At 35.1% G+C, this 18,395-nt stretch overlaps 2 protein-coding genes and 1 long non-coding RNA gene across 3 annotated transcripts in view; 2 read left to right on the top strand and 1 right to left on the bottom strand.

Annotated features, from left to right (window-relative positions):
* Positions 1–3,588: 3,588 nt before the first annotated feature.
* Positions 3,589–11,073, bottom strand: LOC111623981 (enhancer of rudimentary homolog). The gene is made up of 4 exons (XM_023366740.1): positions 10,965–11,073; positions 5,849–5,933; positions 5,285–5,405; positions 3,589–5,213 (listed from the first exon to the last, which is right to left on the bottom strand). The coding sequence occupies exons 1-4, from the start codon at positions 10,965–10,967 to the stop codon at positions 5,111–5,113; spliced, it is 312 nt and encodes a 103-aa protein (XP_023222508.1). The 5' UTR covers positions 10,968–11,073; the 3' UTR covers positions 3,589–5,110.
* Positions 11,074–12,651: 1,578 nt separating this feature from the next.
* LOC111623986 lies at positions 12,652–13,837 on the top strand. The gene is made up of 3 exons (XR_002756502.1): positions 12,652–12,783; positions 13,315–13,496; positions 13,709–13,837. It is a non-coding gene; the product is annotated as an uncharacterized LOC111623986 (long non-coding RNA).
* A 1,898-nt stretch (positions 13,838–15,735) lies between these two features.
* Positions 15,736–18,395, top strand: part of LOC111623979 (signal recognition particle 54 kDa protein) — a 26,789-nt gene continuing 24,129 nt past the window's right edge. The window contains exon 1 of the mRNA XM_023366738.1: positions 15,736–15,919. Coding sequence (XP_023222506.1) covers positions 15,842–15,919 — 78 coding nt within the window. The 5' untranslated portion in view covers positions 15,736–15,841. The remainder of the gene's footprint in view (positions 15,920–18,395) is intronic.

The raw sequence follows: 18,395 nt of genomic DNA, 5'->3' as shown, positions 1-18,395 counted from the left end.
GAAATAGACCGATATCTGACAGTGGCCAAATATGTTGATTCTAATGAATCTGAATTCAATCTTCATCCAGAATTTCAGAGATAGTGTATAAAGAAGCGATCATGTCTAAGAGAGTTGGTATTGTTACAAATTGTAAAATGCGACAATCGTGCGTGTTGCGATTCTTCCAGAAGTTCAGTATTTAAAGTACTGCGTAATTGCTTTCTGCCAACCTTTTATTTTGTGATCAAAATGTGGAAAACACTGTTATAACTTACCAGAATGTAAGAGCAATTTGGAGGTAATTCCATCGCTTCTACTTATGGTATCTATAGTTCATAAAGTGACAAAGGTTTTAAGGGGGGTTGAGTTTTGTCGGACATCTGAAGAGGGCAGTGCATTACAGAATCTTGGACAAACTGGGACAATGTGGGGAGGAAGAGTAAAATTGTCCAGAAAATTCTGGACATAATTTATGGATGGTCCCTAATAGTTTCTCAGTCTGCAGTGCTTTATAGAATTTGGCATGTTGTTTCTTTAAACATCTTGTTTGTTCACTACGCTAATGGGCAGTGGGCCATCGTACAAAGAAGGCAAAGAAATATTTGTTAGATTTTAAAATCTGGACAATACATCCATGCCATGTGCACATCTTCTCTACTAAGGCAAGAGTTTACGTCTCCCATGTTTGCATGACATTACGATTCTTGTGCACTCTGATCACCGTGGAGTCATCTGAAAATATTTGAAGCCATGTAACGGAAGTAATTTTTATGCCTTTCGATTTTTTTCTTTGCAGTTTCTGTGTCGATTTGGAGCATTTTGTAGCTCATCTCCTCTTTGGTGTGGTGTTCCTTGTCTAGTTTCTTCACCTCTGCAACTTTTTAGGATATCATTTTAAGCTGAACAAACAACTTTATCACACAAGGTTGACCAAACCTAAGACTGAAATCCTTGTGAAAGATATCATGATACAATCAATATTTTACCTCGTAATCTTGGATTTCCTGGAAATGCTTATATATTTTATTTGGGCTTAGATCAGGATTCATATATTCTCTTCTTGAATCACCACGCTCTCACAAATAATGATTTTCCATGTGAGGAAAACTTCTTGTGTTCTCATATGGCTTTTTCTGCGCTTCAGTTACATGAGGACAACTTTTGTGCTATCCTCTGCAATCTTCAAAATCGTCTTCTGTCTTAAATTTCTGTTGAACCATCTGCAATTGTCTCAAGGTAACACCATGCATATCACAGTGTCTTCTGGCATACAGGATAGGAACAGCTTCATAATCTGACTTGGTAGTTATATGTTTTCTTATGTCAAAACTTTTTACTCAAACCAGAATCAAGTGTGACATTTAACGGGTACACATTGTATAGCTGCTGCAAGACAAGTTTCCTCATTGTGCATCAATCTTCTAACTGCATGCTCTTATCTTCAGGCGACAAATTGCATCCAGTCTTCGTGCATGCTGGGCTGCAGATTTTTGTTTCTTCAGGCTTCTTTTACATCATTTTCAGGCTGCCCCCACGTCTCATACGAATCCCTGGCTTCTCAAAGACATTCAGCTTTCTGCTCTTTCCACTGGCTAGGATTTGAAGTTCTCTTCTTACTAACATTTTGATGTTTTGTATCAGCACTGCTAATATTGATTGTGTTGCCCTATTGTGAATGTAGAAAACTTTCTGGTTTGTGTAAGGCACAGTGTAACTGTAACAAAGTGTATACATATACAGTATGTCAAATGATATATAATTGTTCAAATCAAAATGGAAACAAGCTGGTTGGCAAATTGCCAGTCTCAGTCCCACTCCCACTCGGTCACATGACCATGATGCCAGCTCGTTGTTTTGATACATTTTTCCACACAGAAAATATTTGAACTTGTATTTTTAAAAGTTTGAATACAGATTTTTGTTTCTTTGAATGTTGTGCCCAACTTAAGGAATTTACTTTTGTATCAAATTAAATTCGCGAATTTGTTGGATGCAATGTTTTCCTGCGCAAGGGTTCAATTGTTAACTTTCTAATAACAATTTCTTGTCTTTACACTGACTTCTTGTTTGCAACCCTGCCATGAAAGACAACATGAGGGCATGCGATTTCCTGAATGTACCACTGTGCCATCAACATACCTTGTACCGACTGTTATACAAGGGTTTCTAGACTGGCAACAATGGAGGCAGTTGTCATAATTACTGTTGGGAATCAATTGAAATGGTCAACAGTGTATTTCCACACACTAACAATGTGGTCATCTGTTTCCAGACAGAACTGGCATTTGTTGCTAAAGATGATACACTGCTATAAACTGTCAGTGTATAAAACATGTCACTGCAAACGAAACTGATAATGTTGAGGTGCTAACAATGGGATATTTACATGCATGTGACCATTATAGTCACTGTGCATGCAAATTTGCCTGTGTTTGTTACCCACTAGTAGTATGAGAAGAGATAGTTCTGTAGTGATGCTTCCACATGTTTCTGGACAATGGCCAAAGACACCGTTGCATCTATTTGTGCTTGTCTTATGTGTACCCAGTGATCCCAACACTCTCACAGTCAGGTTGGAATGGCATGCACATAGAATTTGGTCTTTCTGGGAAGGTTTAATTAGATGAGAAGTCACAAGACGATGACAACACAAATAAAACTTTCACTTATGTATTTATTTCGTAATTCATTGTTGGTATTCTTTTATTGGAAAAGATGGTTGAAACACAGTCACAATTGCATAAATACCTGATTTGTTTTATAAGAAATGCAATGATCATCTCTCAACCCAACAATGCAGCCTTTCTCAAACACCATCATCTGTAATGTGTTTGACTATATTGTACAGGCACGCCTGGCATTCAAAGATCTCCAAACAACGGCTAAACCAAAAATTTCAAACAGACTTTTTATAAGATATGGGGTAGCCACCTGGTCATCTACTCTACATATCTAAAAATTTGTAATAAAGCCAATATATTTAAATATTAATTAAAAAAGAAATTATATTAAAAACTTATAAGGGGCCATTTTGCATTGATATGTTGAGTACTTCTAGTCAATAAGCAGCTTAAGTAAGTAAACGGACTTAATAATTTTGGAGATGCAACATCATCAGAGTTCTTTACTGGCCAATTTTATCTCTGTACATTACTTACTCTATGGCCCAACTGTGTGTTGATGTGATGGATATAATTATCAAATTATATTTTCAAATTAAAAATTGTTGGATATTTAAATTGGACTTCTTGGAGTCATTTTTTCTGGGAAGAAAGTAATACGACTTCCCGCGAATCCAAATAATGGCAGTCAGTATTTTTTGGATAAATGACTATCTGCCAGTAAATTTAAATAAAATTTTGAAAATTGTGATTTATTTCCAAGCAAAAGTTAGTTTTGCTTGGGGAGCATTAATCAAATGGCCCAAAATCTGGACTGCACCACATCACCAAGGTTCTTATTGACAGAGTCCAATTTAGATCACCTGTCGGCAAACCTTATATCACTGTGATCTTTCTCCAATAAATCTCCTGCGATCATTTTTCAAAATATAATACTCTGTTGAGTCAATCTCCATGACATCTCTCTCCCCGGTGTCTCAAACCTCCTTGCTATTGCCCTGTCCATTCTTTCAAATATCATAATTTAGCTCTCTTCATCCTCCCTTCCCATACTTTCTCCAGTTTTTATTTACCCCAATACTTCCTTGCTGTTTTCTTCGATATTTATCCATAGCTACACTGGTACTCTGCATCTAGCTCTACCCTACTAATTACTTTCTATTATATTTTTACTTCTATGACTACAGCAGTCTAATGACATCCAACAGAAGAAAAAAACAGGAACTTCTTGAAATAAATGGTAAGTCGTATCAAAAAGTCACTGGTGTCATCCAAAAATTTAATTTTGTGACAATGTCATTTTGATGCTGGCAATTGCATTCCAATGGCATCATTACAACTCTCTGTATCATGTAGTTACATGTCAAGTGTCTTATAAAATAACAATTGTTTAATTCCCTTAGGAACTAATCACTTGGATACAAAATTTCACCAAATTTCAATAGGTTTAAGCCCTTTACATGATTAATATATAATACTCTTTAAGAAACTAGTCTACTTTTCTGAATAATTTTAAAAAGATGCATTTCTTGAAAGCCGGAAGAGCCTTTATGGTCTTTTGAGAAACAAATTTTTCTAATTAAAAATTGCCAAGATTCCAGTAGACATAAAATTATGAGATATTCAAGTGGGCTCCACGGTCCAGTTTTAATTAAATTTTGGAGTTTCTTGCCTTGTTCCGGCAAATTGTAACTATTTTTTTGGTATCGTCACACAATAATGCATATTCTTTACAATTGACTCGTCTAGATTTTCTATTGGACAAAGAACTAATAATGTGATTGACAATTAAATATCTTTAATCTAATTTTACTCATAAAAAATTATCATGATTTCCATTCAGAAAACATGTTTTGCAGGAACTAATTCTCATCTTTGTTTCTTGTATGGGAAGTAGCTGCCACAAATAAAGAAGTTGATTGACATACATTAATAGTGCCCAGCAACTTTGATGTAGGTTTAGTGCATGGTGGTTTTGAATTACAAAGACATCACAGTTACTCACAGAACAACTTTGATAAGTAACATTTAATTTCAGCAAGACTGCACATTTATTCACATTTAATGTTTGTTGTTTTCATACATTGTAAATATATAATTTTAAGAAAAACTCATTATTGTTCTTTGGAGTCACAAAATGAAAAATATCCAAGGGATATGTTCATAAATTCATGTTTCCCATTAGTAGTATATTATGAAAATTCTATGTTTTCCTTTAAGAACAGTGTAGTTGTGATTCGAAAAATTTTATTAAATGAAAATTTATACAAGTTGACAAATGTTACTATTATGAGCAATCATAAAAAAAAATTTTAAAAGGTGACAATGACAAATCAGAACAGAAACCAAAATCGAACGTAAAGAAACAGCAGAAGTTGGTTTCCGTTCTCTCACAAATATATTCGCGTTTACCGTACGACGGACAACACTTCCGTCGAAAGAAATGGAAATGGAAGTTTTTCTCTGATGATGTATACAGTTTGTCCCGATCCCATAAAACTGGTACTTTAAGACTGACTCTTGGATGCCTGCCTCCGAAGGAGAATGTATATCTTCTCTTTGATCCAATCCTTATTGTAAGGTGCATAGGTGTTAGTGGATTTTTGAAATCTGAAAAATTACCAAATGTACATCAAATGGCTCGAAATGTGTCACGTGTAAAAAGCAACAATCACACTTACACCAGACAGGACAGATCCGTTAACTGATCAATGAAATCAAAGAGCTGACTAATATCATAAGTGATGGAAGCGGTGCTGGGGTTCTGCCTCTTTAGATGTTCCTCATAAATATGACACACACCTAGAAAATAGCAATAGAAATTATAATCAATACAAGAGTAAGATCATTTATTATATATAATGAGAAATGTATGCCGTTCTTTATATTTAAAAAATAATTAGTTGTACAAACAAAGAGGAATTTAAATGTTTTATCATTTATTGCACTTTTCACTGTTACACGAGTCAAAACATTTTTCTCATATTGGCTTTCCAACCATTATAAATGACTAAATTGAATGAATAACATTTCCCTAGATTGGAAAAAACTGCAAATATCATTTAATGAAGTGAAAATGCAATAAATTCTGGATATTTTTTGAAGATGGTTTAAAAAACTATTCTCATTGGTAAAAATACATTGAAAAAGACAAATGTTGCTAAATAACAGCAATATTCATTAAATTCTAAATATGAGTAATGTGTAGTTTAGGATAAAATGTAAGAAATTTAATCTGTACACACCTTCCATGCATTCATTTACAGATTCATAATCAGAGTAAGATCTTGTTTCTGGTTTTCCAGGTTGCAGTAACAAAATTGTATGCGACTGAAAATAAAATTTTGAATGTTTAAACATTTTAAAAACTTCAGAAATAAATTGCTTTATACTTTTATTTAGATAAAACTCATCTCTCTACTCAAAATAAAGAATAAGAAACATGCTATTCTATTCTACACGATGGTCACTGATTTTATTTTGTATGAGGCGTGTCTGGAAAGTAAGTACCGTTTTGGAAAAACTCACATAAAAAATCTTTTTTCAAAACAAAATTTATTTTTACATGAAAGAGCATGTTGGAAACTATTTTTCTACATAGTTACCACCATTGTTCAGACATTCGTCATATCGGGAAACCAACTTGTCTATACCCTCTTCAAAGAAAGATGCCGCCAGTGAAGACAGCCACTGCTGAACATTGATTTGTGACAATCTCATGCAAAACAGTTTTTGAAATTTGTGGAAACTCATTATGCTATTCTATTCTACACGATGGTCACTGATTTCATTAAATAAATATTTTGTATGAGGCGTGTCCGGAAAGTAAGTACCGTTTTGGAAAAACTCGCATAAAAAATCTTTTTTCAAAACAAAATTTATTTTTACATGAAAGAGCATGTTGGAAACTATTTTTCTACATAGTTACCACTATTGTTCAGACATTTGTCATATTGGGAAACCAACTTGTCTATACCCTCTTCAAAGAAAGATGCCGCCAGTGAAGACAGTCACTGCTGAACATTGATTTGTGACAATCTCATGCAAAACAGTTTTTGAAATTTGTGGAAACTCATCACAAAGCAATCTTATTGTGAACCGCCTGTTTTCAAGAATTTTCTCATTCACTTTTGCAACCAAACCATCATTGACAACAGAAGGCCGGCCACTCCGTGCTTCATCATAAACATTGGTGCGTCCAGCATTGAATTGTCGAACCCACTTTCTCACCATTCCATCACTCATTACATTTTCACCATAAATCTCTACAAGTTGACGATGAATTTCAACTGGCTTAACATTCTTTGCGTTCAAAAACCATATTACAGAACGCACTTCACAGTTGGCAGGATTGGCAATCGTCTTAAACATTTTGAACGCTCACTAAGACATGGAAAAAACAACACAATCTGGCTCTAATGGCGTCACTGGACTGACAATCAACCAGAGACAAGTGTATGAGATGCTGAACTGCGATACTACCACTGTGGTGGCGGTAAAACAAAACGGTACTTACTTTCCGGACACGCCTCCTATTCACTTGTTTCGTCTGAAGCCATCACCACTCTAATTCAATTTTCTTTATAATGATTGTGCAACCATGGTTACATTGACAGTCATTACAGAGCAAATTGAATTGATGTTAGCCACTTGACCAGCAGTTATATCCTGACTGACATTCGTAAGCCCAAATATAGGAACAGAAATGTGCAAACATACTAGGGAATCTGAGTGTGAAGGTAAAAGCCCCTTTCGCCTACATTGATTTTATTATTCTACATTTTAAACCCGCAAAATAACTTTCATAGGCAGCAAGCTTTTAATCACTAATATTTTTAGTCATTTTCAAGTGACCTATAGGTTACACAAAATAAAAAAAAATACCATCCCAGCAATACAGATCATAACTTGTACCAGGCTCTCCATGCTGCAGATAAGGTACATGCTGTATTGAGATCCTTTTAGTTTATAGGCTGCTCCTGTTGTACATCTGTCTTACATAGCAGTATCTACTTGCTATATTTTAAAAGGTATAGCAATTTTCTATGCCATCTATATGTTGTTCTCTTGTTTTAAAACTGAAGATGTACTCATAACTTGGATGTAAACTACTCAATGTGCACTGGCTATAATTGCAATAATAATTTAATAAATTCCAACACATTAAACCCAACTTGTTCCACATATTCAAATGCTATATCTTCAGGAATATTATATACATATAAGCAGGGCCAGTATGAGAGTGGATCTCTTTTGTCTTTTTTGAACAAATAAAGTAATTAGAATGTTTCTTTATTTACAAATAGCAGTGTTAAAGATTTTATTTTTGTTAGTAAAAATAACATTAATTTATAAGAGTAGGAACCATTAGCCTATAGGGCCCTAAGTTTTCTCTGAACTTAGAGAAAATCCCCCAGCCCTCTGTATATAAAGGAAAAATATACTACTTTAATAAAGAGGAATAGTGAGCTTTATGTAAACTGCAAAATACATCTTAGAGTTAGGTTTCTAGTCAGAGTCCAATACTATGCAAGAATGCACATATTGATATGCTACCCACTTCAGCAAATTCATATGTTAAGCATCACAAAGATATCATAGTATGTACTTAAAAGTCTGAGCAAAGTACAAAATTATGTTTATGATATTGACTTCATGAAGAACCTAAAATTCACTGTGCTGCTGAAAAAATCAAGCTGAGCTCTGGATAATACGGTACATTAGGGAAAGGTTATCGAACATGTGATGTAACCAATGGGCTAATTGCTGCTGATGGTTCAAACTCAACAGAAAAACAATGTACCTAAATAGACCATTCAGATCTAAACAGATAATTTGCTGCCATTATCCATTTAAAACTATCAAAAAGCTAGCAACATTCAAAATGCTTCACATTTCGGGGTATCTAACAAGGAATTCTGGCAAGTATTGGTGATCTATTAATACTTTCAATAGATGAAGTAAAATATAATCAATAGATGACATTTTACTTCAGGTCACAAGCTTGGAAGAACATAGGGTACATCAAATAAAATTATCATGAAAAGGGTCTCCAACTACACCTTGTCCTTGTAGAAACCAGGGCTGCAGAGTTGGTAAAAAAACACTTGGCTCCGACTCCTAATAATTTTAGTAAGCCGACTCCGATAAAATTAAATACCAAGTCATTTTATGGGGCAGAGGTGCTCATACGGGTATCCTACTCTGAACTCTAAAAGAATCTCCGGGCATTTACCCAAATACTTTTATACGTAGGCTGTTTTTCAAGCTCCGATGGTCCATAAAAAAAAGACAAGTGTAAATAACAAAATGAATTTATTACCAAAAGTTAGGTACAGACATGGTTACTTTTCAACATAATCACTGTGAAGTTTGAGGAATTTGTTATATCTGTGGACAAGCTTTTCCATTCCCTTGTTATAGAATGTTGCCATCAGTGAAATGAGATGGCCTTAACAACATTATTTTGAAGATCGTCATTAGTCTTGAACCTCTGCCCTCATAGCCACTTTTCCTGTTCAGGAAAGAGGTGGAAGTTGTTCGGAGCTAAATTGGGGCCATACGCTGGGTGTTTAAAGGTGTTGAAGACTTCTTTCCAGAACTGAAAACGTGGCTAGCAGGGCAGTAGTTTGACACTAATGAATTTAATGACGATCTTCAAAACAACGTTGTTAAGGCCATCTCAATTCACTGGCGGCACCATTCTATGACAAGGGAATGGAAAAGCTCGTCCACAGATATGACAAATGTCTCAATCTTCACAGTGATTATGTCGAAAAATAACAATGTTTGTACCTAACTTTTGGTAATAAATTCATTTTGTTATTTACACTTGTCTTTGTTTTATGGACCATCAGAGCTTGAAAAAAAACGCACTTGTAAGTTCAAAAATAAAAATTTTACAGAAAGGTAATGCTTGGTTATTGTCATAGGATTATCACACCATTCCCCTATGCATCCCAACAAAGAAAATTTTCAATTACTGTACAGGTACAGGAAAACAATAATTTAAAGCCCATGGACCACTTTCATTTTCAGATCTGTTTAACAAGAACCTTTTGGTTTTTTTTATGTATTATTTTAAGGACTATTTTTGAGCAAGTGCTTTATTGTATATTATGTACAGTACCAAATATTAACATTTAAGCATCATCTTTCTCCTCACTTGTGCCAGCTTGCTCTTCTGCCAATGTCAATAAGTAATACAAGTTTTGCACATCCCACACTAAGTATTTGAACAAGTTTTAAGTCTGGGGGAAAAAAGACTGCACTCTTTTTTCCCCCAGATACAATCCGACCTGCACAAAATATATATATAGATTTGGGCAGGATGCAACTCATTTCAAATCTGGGAATCACTTACCGGCACACTATAGACTCAAAACTACACTTTGTGTCGAACACAGACTTCTTCGGTTTTTGTTCTCAGCCATCGAATTATACAATAACCAGATACAAGTCATACAGAATCGCTCTTAACCAAACGCACCGTCTCTCAATTATGTATTTTGTTCAAACTTGTATCAACCTTGGTAATTATATGCAAGTTCTTTCTGGCTGCAGTTTTCGAACTGCAGACCTACATATCCACACTGTCGTGCATTCATCCATTCTTAATCTCAAGATCAGAGTTAGACAGATGAAAATCAAGACCAGATAAGGACAGCTTAAGGGCCGAAGGCTTCAATTAACCGTACACAAATTTCTATCCAGATTGGAGTCACATACAATACGATTAAAAACTGCAGCACAGTTTGGTTTATTCATACACGGCAACACGACATGCGGACAGTCTACCTCCCGGGAGACCGACCCCTATTTAGGTATTACCAACACAAAAAACTCCAGTGTTTGGCCTGTCCGCCCGGCAACCACCGGGCCAAATTGCAGTCCAGCACAGCGAAGACATCACAGTAAATAATTGTTTATTTTACGTAAGGTTCTACAAAGACACATTCCCAATACTAAAGATTTTCCAACTTTAACGGGTTGATGTGCTTTTCTTTGTGGGTGGCAAAATGAAATTGAAGACCTTCACAGCAAAACCGATCACTCGAAAACGACGCTAATTATAAATATAGATCTCTTACGTAAACGCCAACGTAAAATACTCATTTAACAATTCACAGAGGCTTATTACACGTTTTAACATACGTATAAGAATACGTCATCAGAAATTTCATCTATTTCCAGGACCAAAGAAAATGCAGATACTTCGGTACACGCCATACAATTAAGCAACAGAAGAGCGAGGATCGCGACCAAGCGTCTATTCCCGATTATATTAAGACATAAAATGTTTAATAGGAGGCCGGTCGATATTCGAGAACCGTCTACAAACAATAATTACGATTAACTCACCATGATTTCGACCAAACGATAAAACAATATCCACGCTTTCTCTCAAAATACCTTTTTTCGCGAGACGAGATTTTGTCACGTGACGAGAAATTTTTCTATAAGTGTTGCCGGATCCGATAATACTGTACTTCCCAAATTGTCGTTTGGGCGAAAATTTTTGACTATTTACTGTGCCTTTTGAGAATTCTATTAATTAATAAAATTAGATATTTTAATTAATAAATTGTCCGAATTAAATATTTTTGGCGTTCTCGACGATTTTAAATTTCGCTGAATGACGTAAATTAAAATTTGAAAATGTTACTTTGTTTTTGTTGTTTGCGGTAATTGTTCTTACGATGTATTTTTATATACACTACGTACAAAAGTTAATGAACGACCGGATGGCCGAACAGTTAAGGGGGCAGCCTACGGAAAGCGGACCGTTTGGATATGTCGGGCTTCGCCTCTCATCACCCAACGCTCCATTGTGGGCCTGGCTGAACCTTTAATGGGCTTGCCACAAAAGGCTCTCTTAGTGCTCCGGCGGAAAAAGTTCTTAAACTCTTTTCGCACTGAATCCTGTCCATTTTAGCAAACGTTTTCGGATTTATAAGCAGAAAATGTTTTCTAAAAGGGGAAGGTAACGAAGGATTTAATTTTTCAGTGAATGAAAGGATATGGACTATTTCCGTCCTTTTAGCACTAAGATGACCTTTTAAACTCAACTTTTAATTCGGCCAGGCTCTCAATGTGAACGGTTGGGTGATGAGGGACGGAGCCCGACATTTCTAAGATAGAATAGACCAGGGGTCGGAATTAGCAGCTCGCGAGCCGCATGCGGCTCTTTGCATAGACGTTTGCGGCTCTTCGGACATAAACTCTAATTTCATTTCACCTCATTTCACCGCAGCCTTATAACTTATGAGTTTATGAGATAGAGCCGCCGAACAAACTTCGACTTGTTCTCCTTCCGCACATGACCACACTCGCGTTGATCAATATGAGTCGTATAAGAGTGGTAGCATTTGAAGCATATCTATACTGTAAGGTCTCTTTTTATGCGGATTATTTTTATGCGATTTTGAAGTTGTGCGGTTTGTATTTCGTCCAAAAATTTTTCGGACAAACATACATATAGGCTTGTTTAGGAAGCCCGCGTACAGACAGTCTCCAAAAATCGAANAAAATAAATCATACAAGTGATGTTAAGATTGCTTAAATTAGAAATTAAAAATAATATCAATACTTGATATTTTTATAACTAATCAATTTTGTTTTATACTTTAGTATTTCATACCACAAGGAGAATATGGACTATATTCACCATTTTTTCCATATCAGCAAGTCTCTAATCCGCTTGCTTATGGATATCCAAGTCAAGACGGTTTATACGGACCGCCATTACAAAGATTTCAAACGTCAAATTATTGGTCACAGGAGGAAGTGGTTTCAAATGAACATTTCCAAGAAGTGCAGCAATATGATGTGGCCACAAATACATCAGAATTTTGGCCACTGGCAGATATGGACGAAAATGAATTTCGTCCGTTTCAAATGAGAACAAATGAATCGGAGTATCCTGTAGCCNGAAATATGCTTTTGTTTTTCACAACTTATAAAAATGTATTAAGGAATTACATGTCTTGCTGGATCCGAATGTCCTTGGTACCGAGCGGTGGGTGTCTGAAGTGTGAGGCGACGGAATGTGAGGTGCAGAAAGAAGTGTCCGAACATGAAATTTTCGTTCCGGATACAATAACTAATAAAGAACCGGACATACATTCCTCATTAGGAACTTCTGAAGATTTATCAATTTCTACGCATCCACATAATAATGGTAAATTCCATTAAACTTACCGGTATATTAATAATAAAATACATAAAACACAAACAAATATATTAATGATTACATACCTATTAACAGTTATATTTTTAAAATAACTGTTCGTAGGGCTAATGAAATAAAAGCCGTATCTTACAGCCAATAGTCCATCTAGATCCTGTACAATAAAAGTTTAATTATAAAACCCCCTAGAAAACTATTTATATAATATCAAGTATATAAATAAACGTGATTCATCAAACACAGCCAGATATGAGGTCCACGACCACGTAACTGCTGTGTGGGGTGTCCACAACTCTGGCTAATCAAAATGTTTATTCATAAAATATAATAATAAAATTTTATAGATCTCTCTCAATACGAGTTCGAGTAAAATAAACTCTGAAATCAACGCTAAAAACGGACTATTTTCTTTATGTTAAAGTATTTAATATAAAATAAATTTATTTGTTTTTAACATTTTGTATTGCTCAGAAATAAAATTTAGTGAATATTCTTTTTTTCCGTATCATTGTTATACTTTAGAACTGGAATCAGAACCCGAAATTTCGTGTACAAATGATTCTGATGCGAATAATTCTGCATCTTTCAATACCGAAGATAACCTGGAGCAAGTGAAACAAACTGAAACAACAGTGAACGTAACAGGAGACACCACAATTGACGTAATTTCGGAAGATTTCGATTTCGACGAAGTTTCTATCGCTGTAAGTTTACATATATAATTAGATTATTTTTTCGACAAATTTCTTAATATTTATATCGCTTGATAAATACAACATTGTAATAGCAGTACACATTGTATAAATTGGCCAAATGTATGAGAAAATATTTTTAAATGTCATTGAATAAATTAATTACTGAATACTGTTTGAATCGAATGTGGGAATTAACTAAATATTTCAAAATTGAATTTCAGTTTCCAACAAATTCCGATCTCCAGAATATATCTCCTGCATGGATAAATGACGAGTTCTACGAAAGACCTCTGAAACGTGCTTTTAGATATTTAGAAGAAACTTCGTTAGTCAGAGAAGTAATATACGAGGAAGAGGAATTTTATTATATCGAAGGAGAACTATCCGAACTATCCGAAAGCGATGAATTAGAAACAAGTATTACAATAAGTGAAGATGATAATGACATTCATTCCAATGAAATATCTGATGAGGTCAATACTGAAATTGACGTATCAAATTATATAGTCAACGAAAAGTGCGTTGGTGATGTATTTAAATCAACAATTGATGTAAATATTGAAACATGCGATCCATCAAACAAAGATAAAATGATAACACCTGGCAATGGCGAGGAAACTATTCGAGTGATAAAATGTAAAGAAGGTAATCTATTTGATGCTTTTCTTCATTTGTATTATAACTAAACATTGTTTTAATATGCGAAGAATTCTCAAATTTCCAGAATAGTTTACTTTAAAAATAATAATATTATGTTGTTAGGCATAAAGCACAGTTCTGACAAGTTTCAATACATTGTCAAACCCAATCTCAATTATATTTTAACGTGTTTGATATAGCAGTTTATAGATTCAATAGAAATTTCAAGAGAAATTTTTTAACAATAAGATTAACTTTGTTTTACAGAAGAAAGCGAGGAAGAAAACAAAGAACTAACAAAGAATAAAACTGAAAATTTGACAAACGAAATTCAAATCCAGGAAACGAAAAACGACGAAGATAAAAGTTTCGTTGGAGCAGAAATCATTTCGGAATCTGTTAAAAATGTAAGAAAATGCACTGCAATGTACCATATCTCTTACACAATATATTATTTCGGTAAGAAATTGACACTATTTTGTTCACGACGCGTTTTAGGATCTTAATAGCCAATTATTTCTAACACGACCGGATTTCAACATATCTAACCAAGCTTGGGCCAAAGGTTGGGCCATATAACACATAGGAAAGATGGATGGGAGGCCGACAAAGTCACGCTTGGAACGACTCGGGGCCGGTTTTGGTAGGTATGCAGTGCGTACATGCACGCTGGCGGCCGATAGTGCTCTAAAAAAATATAATTTTTCATACTGTAAATATAATAATCAACTGGCTTCTGTCGGTCGTTATCTAACTCCTTTCGGGGAAGAACTTTTTGAATGATGTATAGTTGAAATCATTAGTATGATTCTAATATGGTAACTTAAATATTATCATGTGTGTAATTCGAGATGTATAAGATTATTATATGTCACAGATTATTATAACTCGCGGAATTTTTTTTTTTTTTTTGTTTTTAACCGATATATCCGGACAGACCACGCCCGAAAAATTTCCTGGAGCTTTTGATTTCAACTTGGTCTAAGAAATGATCGGACGGCAAAGGCTGACGCTTTTTCCAGCTCAATGGAAACAATGAAGCGTGTGGGTCGTCCGTTAAAATGATTTGAATTCGATTCTGTTTTAAGAGAGTGCTTCCATCTCTTATATCTGGACTCTGTCGCAATATGAAATTGATTATAGGTTCGAACGGAAGTTTATCATGTAGAAGAAGGATCCTTGTTTATCCACGCTGAACGCCTGAATGGTCAAAAAGTTAAGATGTCAGTCTACCATTCGCTCTGGAGGGCCGGAAACCGGACCGGTCGAAAAATCCCAGGAATTTTTCGGGTGTGGTCCGTTCTTCACTATCTGTCCCGGACCTGGCCGAACCCACAATGAACTTGTGAAAACATTTTCTAATCCCTACAGGATCAAAGGAGTAGGGAAAAACTGTAAGGGGTCAGACAAACAAAAACATATAGCACTTAATGTGCAGTTTGCTAGAGTTAATAAGTCAATAAATTTTTATAACCTACTTTTTTGTCTTTCACTTCTATAAACAATTTAAAAATAATAGACATTTTATTTAATATAAATAAATAAATAAAATTGACAAAAATAATAATAAAATAAATAAAATGCACGAAACCAATTCAGACCACCAGGGGGCACTTACAATCCACGTACACGGCCGTATCGTATGGTTTTGGACTACTTCGCAATATTTTCTGTATTTTTATCGTTATTCGGACTAATTAAGAGATAAATTCAAGATGGTTTTAGCGGATTTAGGAAGGAAAATTACTTCGGCGTTGAGATCCCTCAGCAATGCCACCATCATCAACAAAGAGGTAAAAAATATTGTAAATGTCGCGTAATTCGCCATGATAAGGTGATTTAACGTTGCACGCGCAAGATCTAACCTCGATGTAATGAATATTTACCGCGAAGTATCGATAAGTCAAACGCTATAAACGACAATATGTTAGGAATTACTCGCATTCTATTTATTGTGTAGAGGACTGCCAACTTTCTTATCTTTCTTAATACTGTTTATTTATGTGTATCTACGTCTCGAGAAATGAAAACAATTGCATAAATCTTCTTGCATTGTTTGTAAAACACGCCTTTGCCAAACTTGTGCCCGTCAATCTGCTGCCATCTGCCTTTAGATGTTGTCGACCTTGATCTGTAATAAGAAATATGCTTTTGTTTTTCACAACTTATAAAAATGTATTAAGGAATTACATGTCTTGCTGGATCCGAATGTCCTTGGTACCGAGCGGTGGGTGTCTGAAGTGTGAGGCGACTCATAGAATTGCTTCTCCAATTTTTACGTTCTGGAGAGGTGATTTCTGGACTGTCTTCCGACCTCCACACTCCCTGTTCCGTAAACTTACACCCGACGCTCCCGACCCATTTCCCTTCTGTGAGAGAAAAGCTTGGAAATATTCTCAGAAAAGCTTTTCTGACCTACCTCACATTTTGTGTCCTTACTCTACGTCGTCGATGTTTGGAAACCATTGAATGAAATGTTTCTTGTCCGTTTTAATGGAGAAAAGGGAAAGATTGGTGACCTGAATTCGTCCAGTCCTGCCACTGGTGCCCCTGCTGGGAACAAAAAGAAGCTGGGGTATTCTTGCATCTTTTTGCTACCCTAGATTTGCTTGCTGGCCTCTGAGTGAGAGTGCCCACTTTGGGAATCACCACTCTACTCTTGCCAATCTGGCTGTTCCTTGCACGGAGGGGTGGCAGATTGCTGAGTCCGTATGGGCCTAAAGTCTGCCTGAAAAGTGATGAACAATGTGACCCATTGCACTTTGGACTGATTCTTTTTGGAAGTAGATGAGTAAATAATATGGTGTGCTGATGTGTGGTAGTATGTACTGGAAATGAGGCCAAATAAAAGGGAAAATGGAATTGTGTTGTGACTGTTGTTTTTGTGGAAATAGATAGGTGTAGGCCAGTGGTTCTCATTCGGGCTTCCTGTAACATTACTAGGGGTCCACAGAAAAAGTACCAAATTGGGGGTTCACGGTGATATTTTAGTGATCTATAGGGTAATTCTACTTCAGAACAATTGTTTTACTGAGAATTAAATTTCTACAGTATATATATTGTCAATTTCTTTATTATTCATTTCTTGCATAAGGGTTAAAATATAAATGATTTAAAATATTGAATATGTATATGACATATATCTCATTGACAAAGGTCAAAGAGAGATTATAAAGCTGGGGTTTGTTAGGAGAATCTTATACCATCAGCACTTGGCAGTGACAGTTACTTGTTTACTTGTAAATTTACTTGTTTAGTTCTAGAACTATAGAATTTGAAGAAGACAATTGAATTTAGAAGATTTTATGCAAGTTTAAATGTGCATATTATTATTTTTTATAAACCATTATAACTTTTATAACTATTAGCTTTACTGTTTATGGCATTGTATGAGTACCAGTCACAAATTTTTGTTGCATTATAGAGGAGCATGTTATATGGGAGTTTACTGTACACATTTTTATAATTTAACTAGTTGATGTGTATAGTACATGGTAGTGCTTGGATGAAGAGACCTGTACTTGCCAGGACATAAGAATATACTGAGCATTAAAAACACAAATTACATAGTTACATATCTTTGTATAGACCTTTTCCACATTTTACAGAAATATTTGCAACAGTTTAAAAATTTCTGTCAAATGATTTCAAAATCGATAAATTAAATTACTGGTATTTGGGTGAAGAGACACTGATTAACACTACTTAGCTAGTTTTAGCCAATTGCATGTTGTTAAATGTGAACTGGCTAAAACTGATTAAACATTAACGTTATGTTTTCGGCAGCAGATTGGTCTGGGCAATGACATTATAAATTCTTATTCGTTTAAAATTGGTGCTTTTGGATAATAACAATTGTGCACTAATAAACCATTTATTGATTTATCTAATTATTATTACAGTAGAGTCTCGAAAACTCTGCCTAATTTGGACCGAAGGGTGGCTGAGTTTGTGAAAATGCCGGGTTATCAGGAATGGGGTTAAAAAAATAAGTATGAGTGTTTCCTCAGAAAATACTGTACTGTACTTGTATGTATTGTTTACTTGAGAATACAACAGAGAATAAACTGCCCAAATACCCTTAAACAAAGGAAAAGTACGTCCTTTATGAAGGCATAGAGCCTGAAACCAATTCAGACCACCAGGGGGCACTTACAATCCACGTACACGGCCGTATCGTATGGTTTTGGACTACTTCGCAATATTTTCTGTATTTTTACTTTTATAAAGCTGTCTATAATGAAAATTAATTAACTAAGGATTTTTTTG

Source organism: Centruroides sculpturatus, unplaced genomic scaffold (genome assembly GCF_000671375.1).
Source record: "Centruroides sculpturatus isolate CEXI.00-Female unplaced genomic scaffold, Cexi_2.0 scaffold382, whole genome shotgun sequence".
Lineage (NCBI taxonomy): Eukaryota > Metazoa > Arthropoda > Arachnida > Scorpiones > Buthidae > Centruroides > Centruroides sculpturatus.
This window is presented reverse-complemented; position numbering and strand designations above follow the sequence as displayed.

What these genes read in the sequence shown, in the direction of transcription:
- LOC111623981 (XM_023366740.1), bottom strand. An exon ending in TGTAAATGAATGCATGGAAG is followed by an intron (nt 5,406 to 5,848) that starts GTGTGTACAGAT and finishes GCTATTTTCTAG; the next exon opens with GTGTGTGTCATATTTATGAG. An exon ending in ACGGATCTGTCCTGTCTGGT is followed by an intron (nt 5,214 to 5,284) that starts GTAAGTGTGATT and finishes GTAATTTTTCAG; the next exon opens with ATTTCAAAAATCCACTAACA.